General features: G+C 43.3%; 1 protein-coding gene across 3 annotated transcripts; it reads left to right on the top strand.

Moving 5' to 3' along the window:
• Nucleotides 1-10,700: 10,700 nt before the first annotated feature.
• Nucleotides 10,701-18,433, top strand: LOC136476899 (type II inositol polyphosphate 5-phosphatase 15-like). 3 transcript variants are annotated; one of them, XM_066474874.1, is made up of 11 exons: nt 10,703-11,893; nt 12,872-13,124; nt 13,206-14,010; nt 14,836-14,960; nt 15,088-15,172; nt 15,666-15,819; nt 15,913-15,944; nt 16,045-16,312; nt 16,451-16,574; nt 16,717-17,077; nt 17,593-18,433. In XM_066474874.1, exons 1-11 carry the CDS (start codon nt 11,062-11,064, stop codon nt 17,980-17,982), a joined length of 3,429 nt encoding a protein of 1,142 aa, XP_066330971.1. In that variant the 5' UTR covers nt 10,703-11,061; the 3' UTR covers nt 17,983-18,433. The 3 variants fall into 3 exon arrangements, with proteins under 3 accessions (XP_066330969.1, XP_066330971.1, XP_066330970.1); XM_066474873.1 differs by having other exon boundaries at nt 10,705-11,893; nt 15,913-15,950; XM_066474872.1 differs by having other exon boundaries at nt 10,701-11,893; nt 15,666-15,950.
• The last annotated feature ends 3,395 nt before the right edge of the window (nt 18,434-21,828 follow it).

Consider the following 21,828-nt stretch of genomic DNA (forward strand, 5'->3'; position numbering starts at 1 on the left):
TAGAATTAAAGAAGAGATAGGATAAAGCGGTTTCATAAATAAGGAACTATGGGCTTATTTGGGTGGAGCAGCTCTACAAAAAACCTACAAATTCTGGAGCAACTATGTGCTCTCAACTCTACCTTTTTCCTGAACCAGAGTTTGCGGAGCTATACCTATTTTGCTAACAAAACGTCAAACGGAGCTAAAAAGCGTGGAGCAAGACGGTTACAAACAAGCCCTATATCTACGAGGGAACCAAGATATATGAAGAGAAGTGATGGGTAGAAAATGGTGAGAGATGACATATGACTAAATAAAAAATACTATTGAAAAAACTATACCTTGAAATTATACTATATATGTAGTATCTATATGATTTGCAAGTATAGAAATTACCTCATAATTCTGGATGGAGACTACTCTAAGGAAGTTTCTTATATATTCGGGAGTAATAGACAATTGAAGCCCACGAAGGAGGAATATTGCACAAAACAAGAAACGGCCCATGTACAAAGCACACACGCAAAAAGGTCAAGAATACCGGGGATGAAGTACGCCAACTCGCAAGAATCATGTAGCCACATCCAACCTCCAACCATACAATATTTGATTGAAAGGTACAAAATAATTTGTAATAAGTACTTGAAAGAGCTTCCAAAATGAAATGATTATACCTAATAAATAAATGAAATAAACTCCATACCACCGAGGTCACTATAGCATGTTTGGTTGCCCGCTTACGTCGTGGCTAAGCTCTAGAGATTTAACTTCAATGTGTTTGGATGTCTGCACCAAGTCCTAAGCCTGGCTTCCGAGATGTTCTCTGGATACGACAATGAGACCCGTTTCTCCAGAGTCGGACTCCCTAGGTATAGCGTATTAGTAAGCAAAAAATATGGTATTAGCAAATAATTAACACATTTCAAGATACATTAGTATATTTCAATGTAGATTAAGGTTTAACATGATAAAATTAACTACTATACAATTGATTCAAAAAAATAAATATTATCTTAGTACTTGTTTTTTTAAATTTTAATTTAATATGATGTATCCTAGTGCAACCAAACAAACAAACACTATACTCAGCCTGGTTCTTCACACTGAATTCATGACACGCTCCCGCCATCACTACCGGAAACCCTTAGTTTGTCGAGTGCAAGAATCTTTGCCGAGTGCATTATAACGGGCACTCGGCAAAGAAGCTCTTTGCCGAGTGCTACCATAAAAACACTCGGTAAAATAATTACACTCGGCAAAAGAGGCAAAAAAAAACACTCAGCAAATGAGAACAAAAACACTTGGTAAAAGCTAGGCACTCGGCAAAGTCCACATCCGTTAGTACGTGTGCCGTCCGTTAGTACGTTTGTCGAGTGTCCGTTAGTGGAAACACTCGGCAAAAGAGAAAAAAACACTCAGCAAAGGGAGGCACTCGGCAAAGAAATATCTTTGCCGAGTGCTAAACATGTGGCACTCGGCAAATAATTTCATTTTTTCTCTTCTAACCTTGAAAATTTTTCTACTCTCCACATGCATGTGGTATTCCATGTTAAAATTTGGTATATTTATGGATCTATTTGCTATATTTAATTAATTTATTGCATTTCTAGGAATTTTTTGGTATAAGTCAAATTTGAACTGCAAGTGATTCAAATAATAGAATAAAATGAGTAGAAAATGATATTCATGTTATTGAGTCCAATGTGAGGCCTTACCCAGGAAATGAAAAGAAATTTCAAACATCTTGTTCAGAAAACACGACCACAAACATGTGGTCGATTGGTTTTTAAATTTAAAAAAAACAAACAAAGTCTGAAAATCATGATATTTGTCATGATGTGATGATATCATATATGAAGGTTGTGGTAAAAAATTGAGAAGGTTTCGCATAATTTGTCACGTACGATGTTTACAAACCGAAGTATCTCAGAAAAAGAATCGTAGCGTTAAGAATGATTCGCTAAGATTTGGAGTCAAAGTGACGATCGAATTGGGGTTTGGCTTTAAAACTTTTTGTATAGGCAATAGAGAACATAGATTGTTTCATGTGAAATTTTGGTAATTTTTTTGATCCCTTTGATAATTTTAATTTATTAAGTGTATAGAATTTTAATTGATATAAATTAAATTTGAGCTGTAACTGCATAAAATAATAGAATAATATTCGTAGAAAAATCAAATATATATTGTTGAGTCAATTTGACAAGATATTTTCAAAGTACATCGGGAAAAAAACAAAAACACGTTATAGAAAAGAAGAAAAAGAAGGAAAATAAAAAAACAGGATTTGCCGAGTATCCCATCTAACACTCAGCAAAGCTGTCCCGATCTGACACTCGGTGAACCTAGATTTACCGGCTGTCAGATCTCGAACACTCGGCAAACACATCGCGGCCTTCACCTCGTCGATCCGCGGCACCGATCCCTCGCCAATCAGAGATCGATGCTCCATTCCATAAATAAACCGCACCCCACCCCTCTCCTCATAGGAATCAAAATTCCTCATCCTTAAATCGATCGATCGAGCGAATCTCCCTGTTTCCGCAGCCTCCACCCCACAGCAAGCCGCATCGATGGCGCCCAAGGCTGAGAAGAAGCCGGCGGCAGAGAAGCCCACGGAGGAGGAGCCCGCGGCCGAGAAGGACCCGGCGGGGAAGAAGCCCAAGGCGAAGAAGCGCCTCACGGCGAGCAAGTCGGACGGCAAGGAGGGACGGCGGACGGCGAGGGCACGACACTGGTGGCGCCAGAAGAATGGGCGGAGGAACGGTGGGTAGTCGTCCATGCGCACGCCGACGGCGAGCAGCACGCGCTTCATGACGGCATCGATGTTCACGATGTGCTCCTCGTGGAGGTCCAGTAGGCCGAAGGTGCTCCGGGATGCGGCGCGCGGCCAGCCGGCGGCTCGGGACGGGGTGGCGCAGCTCTACGTGGCTTGTCGACCTTCGCTGGCTTCCGCGACAACGCCCGCAACCCCTCCTAGCACGCACGCGCGCAACACCGCCCGAGCGAGCGGCCGGAGCCAGCAGAAGAGGGAACTCTGCCTTGCTAGCTCGATGATCTCACCGTGAAGTCATACTCTGCCTTGCTAGTTTGATGACCTCACCGTGAAGTCACGCTCACACCTTATATGGCCATTTTTCTTTAGAAAAATAAATTTAGAAAAACTTTAGAAATACACTTATACTGGCAATGAACCTCTACAGTTCCTCTCTGGATGTTTGCCGAGTGTTTTTTCCCGTGGACACTTGGCAAACATGACATCTTTGCCGAGTGCCCGTGCCGTTAGACATTCGGCAAACGCACCGTGACCGTCTTCTCGCCGTTACGTTACTTTTTTTTTCTGAGCGTCGGTTTTAACACTCGGCAAAGTCTTTGTCGAGTGCACGATAAAAAACACTCAGCAAAAAACTTTTACCGTCATTGTGTACGTCGTGTGCTGTTTGCCGAGTGTTTTTTGGGCTTCGCCGTGTGCCTTGGACACATAACAAAGCTCATGTTTCCAGTAGTGCATCCAAAAAAAATATATACAATTGAAATTACCTTGAGTTTGATCAATCATATAAAAAATATCTATAGTATCTATGATATTAAATAATAAGTATATTTGAATTCTCTGTGAAAATATATTTTCATAATGCATATATTTAGTGTCGTAATAATTATTAATGCTATTACTATAAACTAGCAAAGATACACATACATTGCAACGGGACGTTTAAATTGTTGTGTAGTAGTTACCAGGACGGATAGCTAGAATTATATACAATTTTTTTAGGACGGATATGGAATACTCTGGAAGGATAAGAAGAATGACATCATGAATAATGTCCCCGGATAGTACGAACCACCGCCACGGAGGAAATAAAAGAGGCTGCCAATCAAATCCTCTCGATCGGGAGGGAGTTTGAAAGCATGGAATGGACACGGAACATCACAGGAGCTGCTTGTTGTTAATTTGAGCACCACCACTCGTTTTTTTCTTATCGGAGACTACCGGCACCCTGAATAATCTTGTCGGCTAGCTAGCAGTTGCACTGGTAGTTGGTTGGAGAAGAAACAAACTTTTGTTTATTTCCACATCTCGCTGCGGTCGCCCTCGTCACGTCGCCGCCCGTCCGGCCAATCATGGCAGCCGGTTCCTCTTCGGGCATGTCCCGCTCGAGAATACGATACGTACAGGAGGCGAAGTCCCCTAGACAGGAATATTGCAATCTCGTTTAATTTATTTGACGCTGATCGCCATGATCGATATATATATTTTATATGTATACGTAGTATGTATGTATAAGAAAGTTGACAACGTACGTAGTACGTGCATACGTATTTACGCAGGCAGCATGATTGCATATCTTTCTTTCTTCTTGCGGCCGGGCTGCTCGATCGGAGCCCCATGACCGAATATCTGTAGCTAGTGAGGAGTATTTATTTGCAGACTCCGATGCGATCCGATCCGATCCGCAGATGCTATTTGCAGGAGCTAAGCGTGACCAGCAGGGATCACGTTGTTGAGTACTCCGTACACCGAGACATGAGAAGAAGCGGTATACATATACAGTATATATAGAAGTAAAAACGAGTGAGTGACTATGTTGCCCGTGTGCCAACGTGGATACTCACCTAGGCCGTGTGATACGTACTCCCTCCGTCCACGAAAGAACGTAATTCTTGCTTCCCCGAGAAATTAATCAGTTTCAACTTTAACTAAAATTATATTAAAAAATTACTAGCATTACTCATGTAAAATTAATTTTCATAATAAATTTATTTGGAGACATAGGTATTAATACTATTTACTATAAATTTGATCAAACTTGACGGATTCCATAATTGCATTCTTTACTTTCCTTGATGGAGAGAGGGAGCCGCGCGTAAAAAAACGTTACACGTACGCGTGCTAGCTGGATGATGAACGCACGCACGCATCCCCAGGTTTACACGTACTACGGCCCAGTGTCAACGCCGTCGCATTTGTGGCACGGGCCACGGGCCACGGCTAGTTAATTTTCAGCGCTCGCGGACGTCACGAGTGGAATGGAGAGACGATCGAGCCGCGCGCTTTGCTTGGGGTGGAGACGTAACAATCGTAGAACAAATCCGGCGCGGCGGCACACACGTGGACGCGCTTTCGGCCTACTACCAGACACGTACCGTACCTGCGTTGAGTTTGTCTAGTAGAGTAAGCATATTCGGCTGGTACACTTTGAGCTTGTTTTAGCTTATTCTTTCTCACAGAATACTATTGAATCGGTCGAAATCCGTGGCGTGGTGTGTTGGATTCGAACGGTTGGTAGCCGACTCACTCAGAGGGTGATTGGTTGCCCAAACCAGAACGTCCTGCATCCCTCCGTGCACTTGTGTCGTGTTTGGTTGCTCTGCTCGCACCTTTTGCCTACATCTTTTCATTCGTTTGCCCTCCCTCATCCCGCACGCCTCCGTCTTCTAGATTTCTCCTTCCCTCATGATGCAGGATGACTTGATTCACCCAGGATGCAGGGACCCATACGTCAGACACCAAAAAAATTGATGCATGCGTGCAACCAAACACAATCTCGTCTCGTACTAGAGCAACAGCAAAGACAACCAAACACAACTACTTGCACAAACTCAACCTAGCTGTTTGGTCCTGCATAGCGTGGCCATCCTGGCTTATGGCCTGGTTTACAACCAATCACGCCCTCAGTGTAGCCGCACAGCTGGGCAGGTCTAGCTTGTTGCTTTGTTGGGTACTGTACCCAGGTCATTCAATGTGTACGGCGCGGTCCACTTGTTAGTTTTCTGGATCTCAACGTGCTGTCCACAAATAAAAGTGAATTATTTCGTCTGAGCAGTTGAAGAGGATGGGACGCCGCAATTGTTTTGTGTAGATAGCGTCTCCTGCCTGGCCGGTTTGATTGATCTCGAGTGAAGGGCAGTGCGTTAAATCGTCTCCCAATAATTTGCAGGGCCCGGCCGGCCATCGTCGCCCATATGCATCTCTGTGCGGTGCGGCATCATCGTTACGCCAGGGCAACGTCACGGCCAGCTTGGAAGAAAAGAAAGAATAAGGATGAAAAGCGCACGCAGGTCCACGCATCCACGATCCGCGCACAGGCTTTCTATCCCCTGCTCCATCGATGGCTGCTCAGTGCTGACAACCACCGGTGGATCGGAGGTGGAGCACTCGTGGCCCTCCAAGGCCGACGGCCGGGCTGCGTGCCAGTGCCACCGCCATCGCCGTCCCAGTGGTGCTCTGCTCTGCTCTGCTGCTCCCGTGTACGTCCCTTTCCGAGGGTCACTCGAAACGATAGGAGACGTACGACAAGCAAGTCGAGTCGTTAGTCGTGGTTCCTTGCGTCTTAATGATGGTCGGCACCTGCATAGTTTCCCGACGAGGCTGACCTGACAGCAACCTCGCTCACCGATCATCTGAAAACGGATCGAGGGCGAGGCCGGCGGTGGATGGCGGCCAATTGTCAATATCCGGTTCGTTTAACCGGATTCGTGGGCAAAGGCAACCGAAAGCGAGTGGCCCGGGCGGCGGAAAGGTGAAACCCAAATCTCGCCGGGGGGTGGCGCTGCCGATGTGGCCACCACAAACGAATGCGGTGGTCTCGCTCTCGCCCGCATGGAATTTCGGTGGACCTAGTCTACACCCATGACACGTGGACTTGCAGTTTGCAGGTGCTAAAAGAGGTTATGTTAGGCACAAATAAAAGAGCTCGCAATGGGTAAGGTTTGGCAAGATTTGGCCGTCATCATCGCTCTTTTTAGGCAGTTGATCAGGGACCGTGATCTTGCTTTCATGTCTATCCGGATTCCGGTCAGAGTTATTTATTAGGTTTATCATTACCCTATGAGAGAAGCGTAACACATGTAATTCTATGTCATCAAAACTTGGCTGTAGTCACAAGTATTTTCTTTTAACACTACTAGTGCATACTCCCTCTGTCCCTGAATAAATAAATTTCTAGAGTTGTTTTAAGTCAAAATTTTTAAACTTTGATCGAATTTATAGAAGAAAAAAACAAGATTTATGATATCAAACTAGTGTCATTAGATTTACCATAGAATGTATTTTCATAATGTCCTCATTTTATGTCATAAATGTTGTTACTTTTTTCTATAAAATTAGTCAAACTTAAAAAAGTTTGACTGACACGGATTCTAGGAATTGATTTATTTAGGAATAAAGGGAGTATATAGATATAATATATAGTATTAATTAATGATGGGCATTTTGTATGATTTGATCTATGTAAGATTGAGTGGGGGAAAATAAAAGGTACTTCATAGAAAAATAATGCAAAATGGGTGCCCATGTTATTAACAGGAGCAATACACAACATTCGGGCCTCTTTTTTACTTGAAGGATTTTCATATGAGTTTTGTAGGATCCTGATCCATAGTAATTTTGGACATGTTTAGTTTGAATCTTAAGAAAGTTGCCTGGACCAGGCAATAATCTCAGACGTTGCATTTTGGTTGACTGTGGTGGGATGTTGCTGCCTGGATTAGACAAGTTTCTCAAGACGAGGGCCGAGCTTAGTTGGAGCCAAAGGTGGCCATGCCCCCTACTGTTAGAAAGTTTCTTTATTAAAGGGGTGACTATAGTCCTTGTCACATCAGATGTTTGATGCTAATTAAGAGAACTAAATATAAGCTAATTATAAAACTAATTGTATAGATGGAAACTAATTTGAGAGATGAATCTTTTAAGCCTAATTAATCTATCATTAGCACATGTTTACTATAGCACCACGCTGTCAAATCATGGACTAATTAGGCTTGATAGATTCGTCTCATAAATTAGTCTCCATCTGTGCAATTAGTTTTGTAATTAGTCTATGTTTAATACTTCAAATTAGTGTTCAAACATCCAATGTGACATAGACTAAATTGAGTTTAGTCCAGGGAACCAAACGCCCCCTAAGTACTCAAAATTACCATGTGTGGAGTGAGTTGAGTTTCATCTCTTAGCTTAGCCCCCTCCTCTTACGAAGATCCGCCGTTACATGTAGTTTCCTTTTACATCATCCAACACACACAACCTCTATTGTTCCTGCATTTTGAAATCATATAGAATCTCATATGTGAGACATTTTGTTCTATATTTTTCCTATTTCTATGTTTTCAACTCATGCTTTCTAAATATAAGGCCTCGGTAAGATGAACTAGTAGCTTTTAAGTTGACAAAGTAGCAAAGCCATCACCCATGTACCGGACAATACACTAGTGTTAAAAGAAGTCCATGTGTTTACTGAACGGGTCTAAAAATTACGAGATTAAACTAAAAAAGGAAAAAGAAATCATCATTAGATTTTATCATGATCTAACAAATTAAACTAAATAAAAGAATTCACACCAGATAAATTTAATATAAAGTAAATTTGCGGTAATAAATGGGAGTAGAAATTGATTTCCTTACAAAATTTGAAATAAAAATACCTAAATAAAGAATCCATGTGTAAAACACAATCAATAAAAGACAAAAATTGAATAAATTAAAATATTCTTAAAAATAATATTTTCATCTCCAGATGAATTGAAAACAAAAATATATAAATAAATAGTCTATAAATTGTAATTAGAAAGTATTTAAATTTAACATTGAAAAATTGTAATCTGATTAGAAAGTATTTAAATTTAACATTGAAAAATTGTAATCTGATTTCCCTATGTTTGAAAAAATACATAAATAAAAAAGTTAGCATATTGGTATAAGTAAAGTTAATAGTCATCTTTTTCACTCCCAAGTGCTAAAAACTAGCACATGATCTTATAGATCAAGATTGTAATGATTTAGATTTACCCAAAAAAACAGTACAAATTCAAATATAGAAAGAGACAATGATATATATAGAATTTAAATATAGCATTACAAATTGACTTTTTCATGTAGATAAGCAAACTATAACTAAGTGATAAAATGCATGCATAAGAGCTATATTAGCATGCCATCACTATATTTGGCATGTTCATAAAAATCATTGATGCACTTCAAATTCCCACGCCGCTCCTTCTCCCATTGTGTTGTAAGGGCACCCGCAATAGTATAAGCTAGCTGCTAGCTCTAAGCCAACTTCTTCAATAGTGCCAACTTTTAGCATATAGCTCACATAACATAAATAGCACCACATGACACTCTCACAACATCTAAAAATGTGTGTATGAGCCTACCTCTTGGTCAAGAGCTAGTTTTTCTCTCTCTTCTATTAAAATATGAAGAAAATGCTTAGAGATAGCTTATAAGTCACCCATTGCGGGTGACCTAAGCCTCACCATCTCAAATTGCTCTTTTGTCGTAGACTTAAGATCATTGATTCACTTTTTTCATGTGTTTATGTCCCAAAAGTTTAGCACCAACATCGACATTGGTGAAGGCAAACAAGTAGATAGTATAATGAGCCAAAGGTCCTCTAGCCTAATTTGTTAGATGGCTCCGGCGGCACTTCTCAGGTCCTAAGTTCGATTCCTCACGGGGACGAATTTTAGGCTTGAGGGTAAAAAAATCCCCTCGTCTGTCCCACACCAAAGTACAGGTCTGTGGCCGTCCCGCTCACGGGGATGTAGGTGCCGCTATATATGGGTAGGACCGGGGTTCGAGGATTTCCTCGAGCTACGTGAGAAATTCATCTTCTTAATGAAGCACTGTGGGGGATGTCTCTCCCCCATGGCTCGAGAAGATAGTATAACGATCGTGGCTCAAATTTAATGTATTTCATAGTGATTGTGATGACCAGGAGAATAAAACAAGTTCGATCAGTCAAGATTATGATAAAAGCATAAAAGCATATCTTCTTTTGATATCTTACAAGCTATTGATCAAACAAAATTCCTTGGTGCACATGTTTAACAAGTTCGCAAGCAACACAAAGGGGTATTATTTGGTTTTTTTTACGAGAAGTTGGACACAAGTGGAAACAGTTATGATCATAGCATGGTTCATGCGGTGGAGTGGCATAAGTAGTAGTCTAGAGATCACCAGCCCACTGGTGTTAGCGATGGATCCACAATTTTATGTTAGAATGCTTACGTCAATGAATGTTGATGTGATCATGGGGCCGACCAACGAATGTTCGAGGCAATATATTGCCTCTAGCAGACATGAATAGCATTGTGGTGAATTCGGTAATGGTTTATGGTAAAAAAAAGGTAAACGTAGATTATTGCAAGAGGGATAGAGAATAAGAAATGTTGTGATAGTGATTCTGTTAAGCTCAACAAAGAACTGAAAGTTACCTAGATTTTGCATCAGTAAAAATTACAGTCATGGGATATGATTGTAGAAAGTAAGGCCCAGTTTAGTTCCCCAAAAATTTTGCAAAATTTTTCATATTCCCTGTCACATCGAATCTTTAGACGCATGCATGAAGTATTAAATATAAATAAAAAATAAAACTAATTACACAGTTTAGACGAAATCCACGAGACGAATCTTTTAAGCCTAATTAGACTATGATTAGACACTATTTACCAAATAACAACGAAAATGCTACCGTACCCATTTTGCCAAAAATTTTGGAACTAAACTGGCCCTAAGCCAAAGAATTGGTGACAACAGTATAAATTTTATGCAAGTGGACGTAGTTACTATGAAGCATCAAAAGAAAAAAAAAGTTTCTTTGAAAAGTTACTTCAAAACTTAATAATTAATAATAGATATACAATGAGGAAAAAAGCTACCCGTCATCTTGCTAGTCTGGTATCTCCAATCGTCACGCTGAAGAAACTCTCCCATTGCTGCTCCCAAACCTTCGCACTGGCGGGTCACGGCAGAGCCAGGCGGCGGCCGGGGACTCTTGCCTTGCCTGCCTGCCCTCTGGCCATGGTCCCGGTCCACGAGGCATTCACCCATATAAACCCACGCGCCACCGGTCCACGCTCTCACAGTTGCCTCCCCTGCACGGCCCCGCCCCTCCCTGTCCCTGCTTCCCCTTCCGCTGACGCAACGGGTGGCCTCCGTTCCGGCCCCGCCCGACCCTCCCCATCCCCTCCCTCACCTCTCCGGCGCTCGCCTCCCGCTCCTCCTGCAGTCCCGCCGCCTTCTCATCGCTTCCAAAATCGCAAAGCCGGATTGAAACTCGCATCGCGCGCGGGGACATGGACCCGGACGACGAGCCGTCGGCGCAGCGGAAAGCCGTCGACTTGCACCTGCCGCGCGACACGGAGCCTGCCTCCGCGCCCGCGTGCACCCGCCGCACCGCGCCGCGCGTGTTCAGCTACGGTGATGACCCTGTCGCCTCCGCTTCGACGCAGCGCTGCGCGTCGTTCCCGCAGCGCCACGGCCACGGCGAGACGGCGTTCGCCCCCGAGGCCTCCTTCGCCGCCTGGGTCGACGGTGCCTCGGCGTCGATGTCGCCGTCGGCTGTGGCGGCGGCACTGGAGCGGGCCATGTCGCAGTACGGCGGCGCGGACGGCGCGCTGCTGGAGTTCGTCGGCGCTGGCGGGGGCGAGGGCATCTTCCGCGTGCCGCTCCGCGCGGCGATGCACCCGGCCCGCCCGCCAGCGCTCGAGGTGCGGCCGCACCCGCTGCGGGAGACGCAGGTGGGTGCCTTCCTGCGGACGCTGGCGTGCGACCCGCGGCGGCGGCAGCTGTGGGCGGGCGCCGAGTCCGGGGTCCGGGTGTGGGACCTCCACGAGGCGTTCCGCGGGTGGCGGCCGGGCGCCGGGCCGCGCCGCCGCGGCGACGAGGAGGCCGCGCCGTTCAGGGAGTCCGTGCCGGTCCCGCCTGCGCTCTGCGCCGCGGTCGACGGCGCCAACGGGATGGTGTGGACGGGGCACAGGGACGGCAGGATCAGGGCGTGGCGCGTGGACCATGGCGCGTCCTCGCCCACCGGAGACCCTGCTGGCAGTGCGCCCATGTTCAAGGAGGCCCTCTCGTGGCAGGCGTACAGCCGCACGCCGGTGCTCGCCATCGTCGTCACGTCGTACGGTAACAAGCTTTGCTTGCTCGATCATCTCGTTATTTTGCGCTCTGTTGACTGCTTCTAGCAATTAGACAATGCCACTTTTTACTGGGAATCCGGAATGTTCGGTTTTTTACTGGCTGATTTCACGCGACTGAATTGTGGTAGCCTAGCAATAAAGTTCTGGGATCTCCAGTAGTCAGTATAGTTATTGACTCGTTGATGACGAGAATTTTGAATCCCAAATTAGAATATTATCATGCCACCGTCATATCTTAGCTATATGTGTCGAGTACTTTATGTCCAAGCTTTGTTGTTTTGTATGAGGTGGGGACAGCTACAAATAGAGTAGGGACTAGCTACAAGTTATTCTGGAATGGCGTCATCCCCTTGTCTTTCTTTTCTTATGTGAATAGGAGCACGCTTGGATTTAGCACATTTGGCGTCTCTTTCTAGCTGGAGAAGTTTTGTTGGGTAGAATTAGCTTCTGTGGTGTCTTTTCATACAGAAATGAATTAGCCTGTGGAAACTTTAACTATCATAATCCTTGAGTGCTACTCCCTCCATTCCAAAATTTTCAAATTATAAATCGTTTTGGCTTTTCTAGACATTGTTTCTATTATGTATCTAGGCATAGTATATATCTAGGTGCATAGATAAAGTTATGCATCTAGAAAAGCCAAAACGACATATAATTTTGAATGTAGTAATTTGCAAAATCCAAATCGTTCCTCGTAATTGCTGACATGCTCAGTGATGTTATCCATAATCTATATGATTCTTGATCGACAACTTTGTACTCGTGATCAAAAGTTCTAAACCTATTCTCCCAGCTTTATGGGGACGCTTTCCTTTTGCTATCTATCAATGGCTGAATCACTAAATCTTTATTGTTTGAGTCTATTCATCTCTGATGTTTATAGCTTATGTGTTAACATAGATTTGGATTTAAAAGGGCTAAAAGCTATCCAAATTTATTGTTTCATTTAATCTCTTGGAAACAGGTGAAATTTGGTCAGGATCGGAAGGGGGTGTCATAAAGGCATGGCCTTGGGACGCCATTGCTAAGTCCCTCTCATTTACATCAGGAGAAAATCATATGGCTGCCTTGCTGGTTGAAAAATCCTATATTGACCTTAGAAACCATGCTACAGTTGGTAACATGTGCTCTTTGCCTGCTGCTGATGTGAAACACATGCTTGCAGACCGCTGCCGAGCAAAAGTTTGGAGTCTAACTAGCATGACATTTGCTCTTTGGTATGCTTTGATAAATATAGATATATCTAACAGTTGCCAAAATTTCACTGGCCCTTATTTTTCTTATAATATTTTATACAGGGATGCTAAGACTAGGGAGCTTTTAAAAGTATTTGGCATCGATGGCCAAGTTGACTTAGCTCGTCCTGAGGCCCCAGTAATGCCGGAACAATTCATAGAGGAAGAGATTAAAGTAAAACCCACAAAAAAGGAGAAACCGCAGGGCTCTTTCAGTTTTTTTCAGAAATCTAGGAATGCCTTGATGGGCGCAGCTGATGCTGTACGCAGAGTTGCAACGAAAGGGACATTGGTGGAAGAGAATCGGCGAACCGAAGCAGTGGCTCAAGCAATGAATGGGACAATTTGGTCTGGTTGCACAGATGGTTCAATTATTGTGTGGGATGGAAATGGGAATAGATTGCAAGAATTTCATTATCATAGTTCTTCTGTTCAATGCATAAAGACACTCGGAGCAAGGGTTTGGGTGGGCTATGCTAGTGGCACTATTCAAGTTATGGATGTTGAAGGTAACCTTCTGGCAGGATGGATTGGTCATAGCTGTCCAGTCATAAACATGGCAATCGGTGATTCTTACATTTTTTCTTTGGCACATCATGGTGGTATTCGAGGATGGCCTCTAAGTTCCCCTAGCCCTCTCGATGATATTCTACGCTATGAATTGGCTAGCAGGGAGCTGTCATATACAAGGCTAGAGAACCTTAAAATACTGGTTGGGACTTGGAATGTTGCACAAGAGAAAGCTTCTCCTGAAGCACTAAGGTCATGGTTAGGTGGTGCATTTTTTGATGTTGGGTTAGTGGTGGTAGGTTTGCAAGAGGTCGAGATGGGTGCTGGAGTTCTTGCCATGGCAGCAGCCAAAGAAAGTGTAAGATACTTTGCCTCACCTTAATATTATTTCTTTCTTGTCAAGTGTGAAGGTAGCATTCAATTTGGCTAATAGTGCCAGAACAGGGAGAGAAAAAATCTGGTTAAGAATTTTGAATTGGAGATATTTAAAGAATAAGTTTACATAGTTTCTGACAATCTTCTTATTGTCTCTACTCCACCCGTTTCATGATTTAAGGAAGATTTTCCTATAGGCTTGTTCAAAATATGTGACCACTTGAAAAATCGAGGGAGTATTCGATGAACTATCCACCTACTACCACTAATTGACAACATTGTTTCTTTTTCTTGAACAATATTATGAAATTGAGGGAATATTTGTGAATCTTCATGTTTGTGGTCCTGAAGCACCCAATCGTTTAGGTTTTATTGTGCCAAAATGCAATGTAAATACACCCTAATGCTTGTACTGTCTCCACCTTGTTACCATTTGCTCTCCATCCCGAGTTAAAGTTTTCAATGTTGTAGCTTATAGGAAGGGATATCCTCTGACTCCTGTTCACAATTAACAGATTCTTCTATTACTTAAAACTTGGGAAGTTAATGTATTTTGTTCTCGTATTAATTATAGATCCATTTTTAGAAAGTATCCATTTTACCCCTGATAACTGAAAGGGAGGGAACACTAATAAGTTTATATTTTCCCTACTCATTACTGTATTCTGATCTTTCTCCTGCTGCTTTCAGTTTAATCCAGAAATGTCAACATCACCCGCTATCGTCACCTACTATTTTGTGCTCTTTTGGTTATTGTTCTATATATAAGGTGATTATTTGATTCAATATATCTGTCTTATGGCCTTAGGTAGGGCTTGAGGGCAGTGCCAATGGGCAGTGGTGGATAGACAGTATTGGCAAAACACTTGATGAGGGGATATCCTTCCACAGAGTAGGTTCAAGGCAGTTGGCAGGATTACTTATTGCTGCATGGTACTGACTAATCATGAATCATTCTTAATAACACATTGTAAATTTCTGTTCACATGATTATTAGAGTTTGCGCTTAAATACTTTTCTCATCTCATATTTCCACATTCTACGTCATGATTATCTGAAGGGCAAGTAATGACCTTAAGCCACATGTTGGTGATGTTGATGCTGCTGCAGTACCATGTGGCTTTGGGCGTGCTATTGGCAACAAGGTAAGCGATTGTCAAGGCAACTTCACTTTCTTGTTTCTGATGAAGGTACCAGGTACCATCTGTCTGATCTGTGTCTTACCACTAGGCATCCCCTAGATCTCCCTTCTGCACAATATAAAATAAAAGAAAATGTCTGCAGAAAAAGGAAAAGAGAAACTGGCAATCTGCATGGTATTTATTAGAGTTAATGCAATATAGAATCTGTAAACTTATTAAAATGTGCTGTTCTTTTTGTGGCTGTACCATGAAGAAGCAATGTATATGTTCAAAAAAAAAATGAAGAAGCAATGTGTCCGCCTGTGTTAGAACAAAAGAATTCAACTGACGGCTAAGTTTGAAAGGTTCTAACTTCAGTAATCCGCAGATAAACTCTTGAAACTATATATTTGAATTCAATAGTTGATTATTAGCTTTTCATGCCTGTCAGTTGTGCTCCAAATTTCCTTCGCCGTTCCACACTGTTACTATAAATGACAGCTGATGCTTCTTTCAGGGTGGTGTCGGATTAAGAATAAGAGTCTTTGATCGCAGGATATGTTTTGTAAACAATCATTTTGCTGCACATCAAGAAAATGTTAGCCGTCGTAATGCTGATTTCGATCACATTTATCGGACAATGACTTTCAACAAACCTCATGGATCTACAGGCATGTTGTTGTCAAATGCCTCTTGGAACTATTGTTTACTAACATTGCTATACATGACACCCATAACACATTTTCTTTGTTGTTGTACTACAGCTTCTGCTACATCTGTCCAATTGCATAAAGCAGTGAGTGTATGTGATCATCAAACTGTGTTCACAACAATAATTGGCTAGTTATCCTCCTGGGAATGAAATTGTTTATGTATGCATACTGTAATAATGGCAGGCTAATGAAAATCAAGCCGATGAAGATAGGCCTGAGCTGGCAGAAGCTGATATGGTTGTCTTTCTTGGTGATTTCAACTACCGACTTAATGGCATCACATATGATGAAGCAAGGGATATGGTCTCTCAGCGGAGCTTTGACTGGCTTAGGGAAAGGGATCAACTTCGAGCGGAAATGAAGGCAGGAAATGTGTTTCAAGGAATGCGTGAAGGTCCAATCAAATTTCCTCCAACCTACAAATTCCAAAGACACCAGTTGGGTCTCTCAGGTACTGTATTTGATGGTTATAGTACTTGCCTGTTATATATGTCCATCTTTTGTTACATGGACAGTTCCAATTCATTTTTTCATGGTTTATTCGTACCACCTGCTTTAGATATGAGTTTGTTCAATCATCTCCATGCAGGGTATGATTCAGGCGAGAAGAAGAGAATACCTGCTTGGTGCGATAGAATACTATATCGAGATAGCCGTTCTGTATCAATAGCTGAATGCTCATTAGAGTGTCCTGTTGTTGCTGCAATTACAGCGTAAGATTTCACAGAGCCAAGCGTTTTTGTGTTTTGACCATTTTTTTGTGTGTTGAGGAAGAGAACTACTGGAGTTATGTGATCCTTCTTTAGTATAACTATTCCTTGCAGAATTAATTTGTTGTTTTTTGCTCTTTGATAGGTACGAAGCTTGCATGGATGTCACAGATAGTGATCATAAACCTGTGAGATGTACATTTAGCGTTGATATTGCAAGAGTAGATGAGCTGATAAGAAGGCAAGAGTTTGGAAAAATAATCGAATCTAACAAAAAAGTATGCTCACTGCTTCGAGAGTTGCATTTTGTTCCAGACACTATCGTCAGCACAAACAACATTATATTGGAAAATCAAGAAGATGTTATCCTTCGAATAACTAATAATTATGAAACTAGTAAGGCTGCTTTTGAAATCCTGTGTGAAGGCCAATCAATCAGAAAGCAAGATGGAACTAAATCTGAGCTGCTCCTAAGGGCATCCTTTGGCTTTCCACTTTGGCTTGAGGTAGAGTTACTCTTTTTTTATTCTATATGTACACTGTTGTTGTTCTTTTTTGTGTACTTTGTTGCCCTATTAGACCTCCTTTGTTATATCATACTTACTACTTAGATATAGTATGCCATAGCTTCAGCTGAATGGCATTTTGACAGGAACCCCTATAGTTGAAGCCTATATTAGGTTCCCACACTTTCATCAGAAAGTAAAACATAGTTCATAGCTCTTCCAGAAGGATATCTTGTTGGGTGTGTTCTGATCATAATTTTGCTTGTAGGAAATTATTGTGTTCATTTGTCATTTAGTTCCAAATGCCGAGCATATATTATTGGGCAAAGGCATACGAATTTATGCAAGTCACTTGACAAGTCTGTAATCAGTCATTCCATATTCAGATATTGTATTGCATACTTCAAGGATTTCCCCCTTTTCTGTATTTATACTGTTCTACCATCTTTATTTTACTTTATCTTGCTTTTAAGAATACTATATTATAAGTTCTCTCACTCTGCGATGTTAAATAGGTACAACCATCAACCGGTCTCATCGAACCAGGAGAAACAATGGAAGTTGCTGTGCATCATGAAGACTTCTTCACACAAGAAGAATTTGTCGACGGAGTACAGCAAAACTGGTGGTGTGAAGCCACCAGAGATATGGAGGTTGTTCTTTCAGTGAATGTCACAGGCAGCTCCTCGACCGAGACCATCACACACAGGATCACTGTCCGGCATTGCTGCCCAGTGCCTTCAGCTCCCCCGCCTGTTAACCCACACTCTATTACTGACTCACCAAGTGATGCTGAGTCAGGTTCCAATAATAACCAGTTGAATCACTTACTACGTTCTGATTTTGCAAAATTTGGCAGCTCAGAGGTGCATGACTTGTGGGGTGTGCAAAAGCGAAACTTGTAAAAGTGAGTTTAGTTTCTTTTGCTTGGTCTTGTAGTTCTTCTGTCCGAGTGTAGCCGGTGGAGTCTTAGACTTACCTAAGCTGGGGGAAAAGTGGCTCTGCTCTTCATCCTGTTATGTACATATGCGTCCCTGATATCTCACGTCTCACCGTTCTTTGCATATCAAATCAAAAAGGGAAAAAGGGGAAGAAAAAAAGAGAGTGCAGTTGTTGCAATTACCTGTAGTTAAAATTTTAAGTTAACCTTTTTTTAACCTTCTTAAGTAGTAGATGTGGCATTGAAATTATGTTGTTAGAAGGTGGAGTATGTAATTGTATATATAATAATGGAGGTTGTGAGTTTGAAGTACTGACTGATCAATAGTCTGTATAGTTTACTTCATTGATTGAATCACGGTAGAGTGGTTTTTACACAAAGGCAATACATGTGTACAGGACATTCTCTTTGATTAACGAGACTAATCTTTTGAACACAACCTATACCAACAATGTTCTATTTTCTTCTTTTCCCCATCCCACAATGCCCAATTGCAGCTCAAGCTCACCAAAATACTACTGGCTTTCGGTTCAGAACGTTGGGAACCTGAAAGCACCATTATGATGTCTGCTATACCTGTCAAGTTGCATCGAGTGGGATGATGCTTTGCTCCTACTGCACACACCTCAGTTGCGATACAGCTCAACGAGAACTGAAGCTGCTTCAATAACAACGCCATACTGTTTTTTTTTTAAAAAATAACTCAGCGATAGCGTTCATCATGAGATTGTCGATGATTGGTAGTCACTTCAACTGAACTTTGTCAGGCACTACACTTCAGCTCCCCCTTTGACCTGCAAATTGCTTCAGAGTTGGTCCGGAAACTCGATTCACAAATCCTTCCAACCACCAACACACCAACTGAAGGTGACCAGACGGATGCTAATGCGTTTGAGGTGGATAGAACTATAGAAGTTGAGCCAAGTGCAAGCGAAACAAACTTTTCAACTCCCCATTGAATGATGATGGCCTGACGGGTCATGCTCACACACCCAAAATATTCAGCAGTTTTGACAACCAAACTGCTTAGGTTTGAAGTTTGAGCCTGACAAGTTGATAGAATAGGAGAGGAGTAGGAGGAGAGATCCTGGTTCGCAGTGCAGTTAGGTTGGGTCAAACTGGTACACTGAACAGTCCAAGCCCGGTGATGATTTGGTCATAATTTGGTGTGAGCCGGTCGGTACAGCTGCATCTCGTTTAGAGTACTGATGATGGTTGGGTTTGGCCAAGCTCACTGACCTCGCCTGCAATGATCAGGCATTTAGGATGTGGATGCACTACTGGTGAAAACTTTTGGAATTTGGTATGGAAAGGGTTTGAGTTGGCTGGAGATTACAAAGGGTCAAGGGTGGTTCCTACCGTCTGGAAAGTGAGACTTCTGGAACTACTAGTTTGCACGTCATGATAAATGTACAGGTAACAAAGTACTATGTGAACTACCGGTCTACATTAGCATGTTTAATGAAAAGGTGATCATTCGTAACAAAAACTTGAGCAATGATGCGAACAAAACAACCCTGTCGAGACACAAGTACAGGTAGTGTTTTTTTAATGCCTCAACTCTTCGAGTACAAATTGTAGTATAGTACAGGTAGTGCTAATTGCACCCATTTCAGCTGCTCGCAATGTTTATGACAGAGTAGCGAGCTGGCAGGACTTATTAGCCCGACTTATCAGTCATGGTCTCTCATAACAAAACAGTATCAGCCGAACGAAGCTCCAGTTCCTGGCTCCGCATTGGACGGCCAAGTGCTGCCTCTGTGCGTGCTTGATCTACCGACCTAATTGTACCATCACGGTATCGGCATGAAAAAGGCTTCCAATCATTGCATCAGTTGGTCGGTAAGATATACAGTATCTTAGCCTGTACGGCCGCCAAAAGCCCAACCCGGCCGGCCTGCCGGCCGCTGAGGCCGAAGAGGAAGAAGACGCGATGGATCGCGTCGTCGTGGCATGGCGTGGTCCATGTACGCTTCCCCGTTCCAGCAGCAAGGTCAAGGAGCCCCCTTTTTTCTGGTGGTGCCGCTGCCGCCGACGCGGCGCGCATGAGCCGAGCCAGCGTGAGAAGCGGGGGCGAGCACCAGCCGCGGCGCCCGGCTGCTCGCCGGGCGTGGCCGTGCGGTGCCAGCTCCCGCGCCACCGCTACGGGCCAAACGCGACGCGAGGCCGCAGTGGCGGAGCGTGACTAAAAATTAGGGGGGGGGGGGGGGGGGCAATATTTATTAGTGAGAAAGTAGCAGACTTGTAATATAATCAATGATAGAACCATTACGAATTTAGTCTCAACTAAAATTTGATGCTAATATTAAACTAGTGCCATATGTGAGTATATCAGGTCCACGACTAAAAAACGAGAGAGGATTAGAAAATTCATCAATCACACCAATTGAACATATCATGCAATCATGGGCATGTTTGGGACCGCGTATTCCGCAGTGACGGTGGAAAGAATCGAATAATCACGCCAAACGCCCTGCGGCCGCGATGATTCTTTTAACCGCATTTGGTACGGGAGTCGCGAAAATAAACTAGCAGCTCACGGTGCTCGCGTTTACGCCACCGCGACTCGGAGCTCGCAGTGCCTATACCGCACCGCACGGTCGACGACCGCGGTCCCAAACACGCCCATGAGACATTTCTGAGTAAGCTAGTATAGCATTTGAACATTGAGCAGTGTGTCGTCGCTGCCACTCATGTAGTCCCTGCCGCAGATGAGATGCAGACTTCACATAAAGAAATGCTGGTGCTCTAGTGCTCCTTCAGGCTATGTTTAGTTTGCGAATTTTGGAAATTTGGCTACTGTAGCATTTTGTTTTTATTTGACAATTATTGTTTAATCATGGACTAATTATGCTCAAAACGTTCGTCTCGCAATTTTCAACCAAACTGTGCAATTAGTTTTTTTTTCGTCTACATTTAATGCTCCATGCACGTATCGTAAGATTCGATGTAATGGCTAGTGTAGCACTTTTTGAGAATTTGGTTGGAAACTAAACAAGCACTCAGTCTTGTCTCATGCAGTCTTCTGGTGCAGAGATGTAGCATCTTTTCACTTAATCTTGTTTACAAGTACTGCAAAGTTATCTCGGACAAGGGGTCCGGAGCCCAGTTTGGCCTCCACTGGGCTCCGCCCGTGCGAGGCCGGCCGGCTGGGGCGAGCGAATCCGCGCCAGGCGTGGCCGTGGCTGCTGCTCACACGCCTTCCGTTCGCCTTTGCGCTAGTCACACGCGTCTCGTGGATTTTTCTGGTCGGGGGCGTTTTTCCTGTGCGCGCCTCCGCCTCGGCACGCCTTTTTCCACCACCAAGCACCAAGGAAAAAGTTGCAGACGGACTCGCACTACGCCACAAACTTTTCTGCGGTTCTCACTGCTGAGGTGACCTCTTCTTCTCGGAGAGTCACTCTCGTGCATGTGTGCGCACCGATGGATTCGCGTGAACGCATAATAAGCTGATAGCGAAAACTGGGACAGCTTCATTAACTTGGAACACATCGCGCGCATTTGCGGCATGGGAAGAGCACCAGCAGATCGCACGGGGACGTTGACACTTTGCATTATATTTTGTTTGGCATTCTAGAAGCATGACGATGCTGTTCTTGTCCTAAACAACCAACCATCGCCACGCCGAACCCTGGTGGCCTCACTTTTTTACCTCCACTGGATAGCAGAAAAATGCACAAAATTTAGCAAGCAAGCAGTACACTAGACGCTTCCCAGTTGTCTCACTTTTCTAGAAGAGTCATGCTTCCACTACGTGTATATCCTCTTCCCATCCCAGCTTCACCAACCAACTACTGAGTACACCTCATCT

Source organism: Miscanthus floridulus, chromosome 8, assembly GCF_019320115.1.
Source record: "Miscanthus floridulus cultivar M001 chromosome 8, ASM1932011v1, whole genome shotgun sequence".
NCBI lineage: Eukaryota > Viridiplantae > Streptophyta > Magnoliopsida > Poales > Poaceae > Miscanthus > Miscanthus floridulus.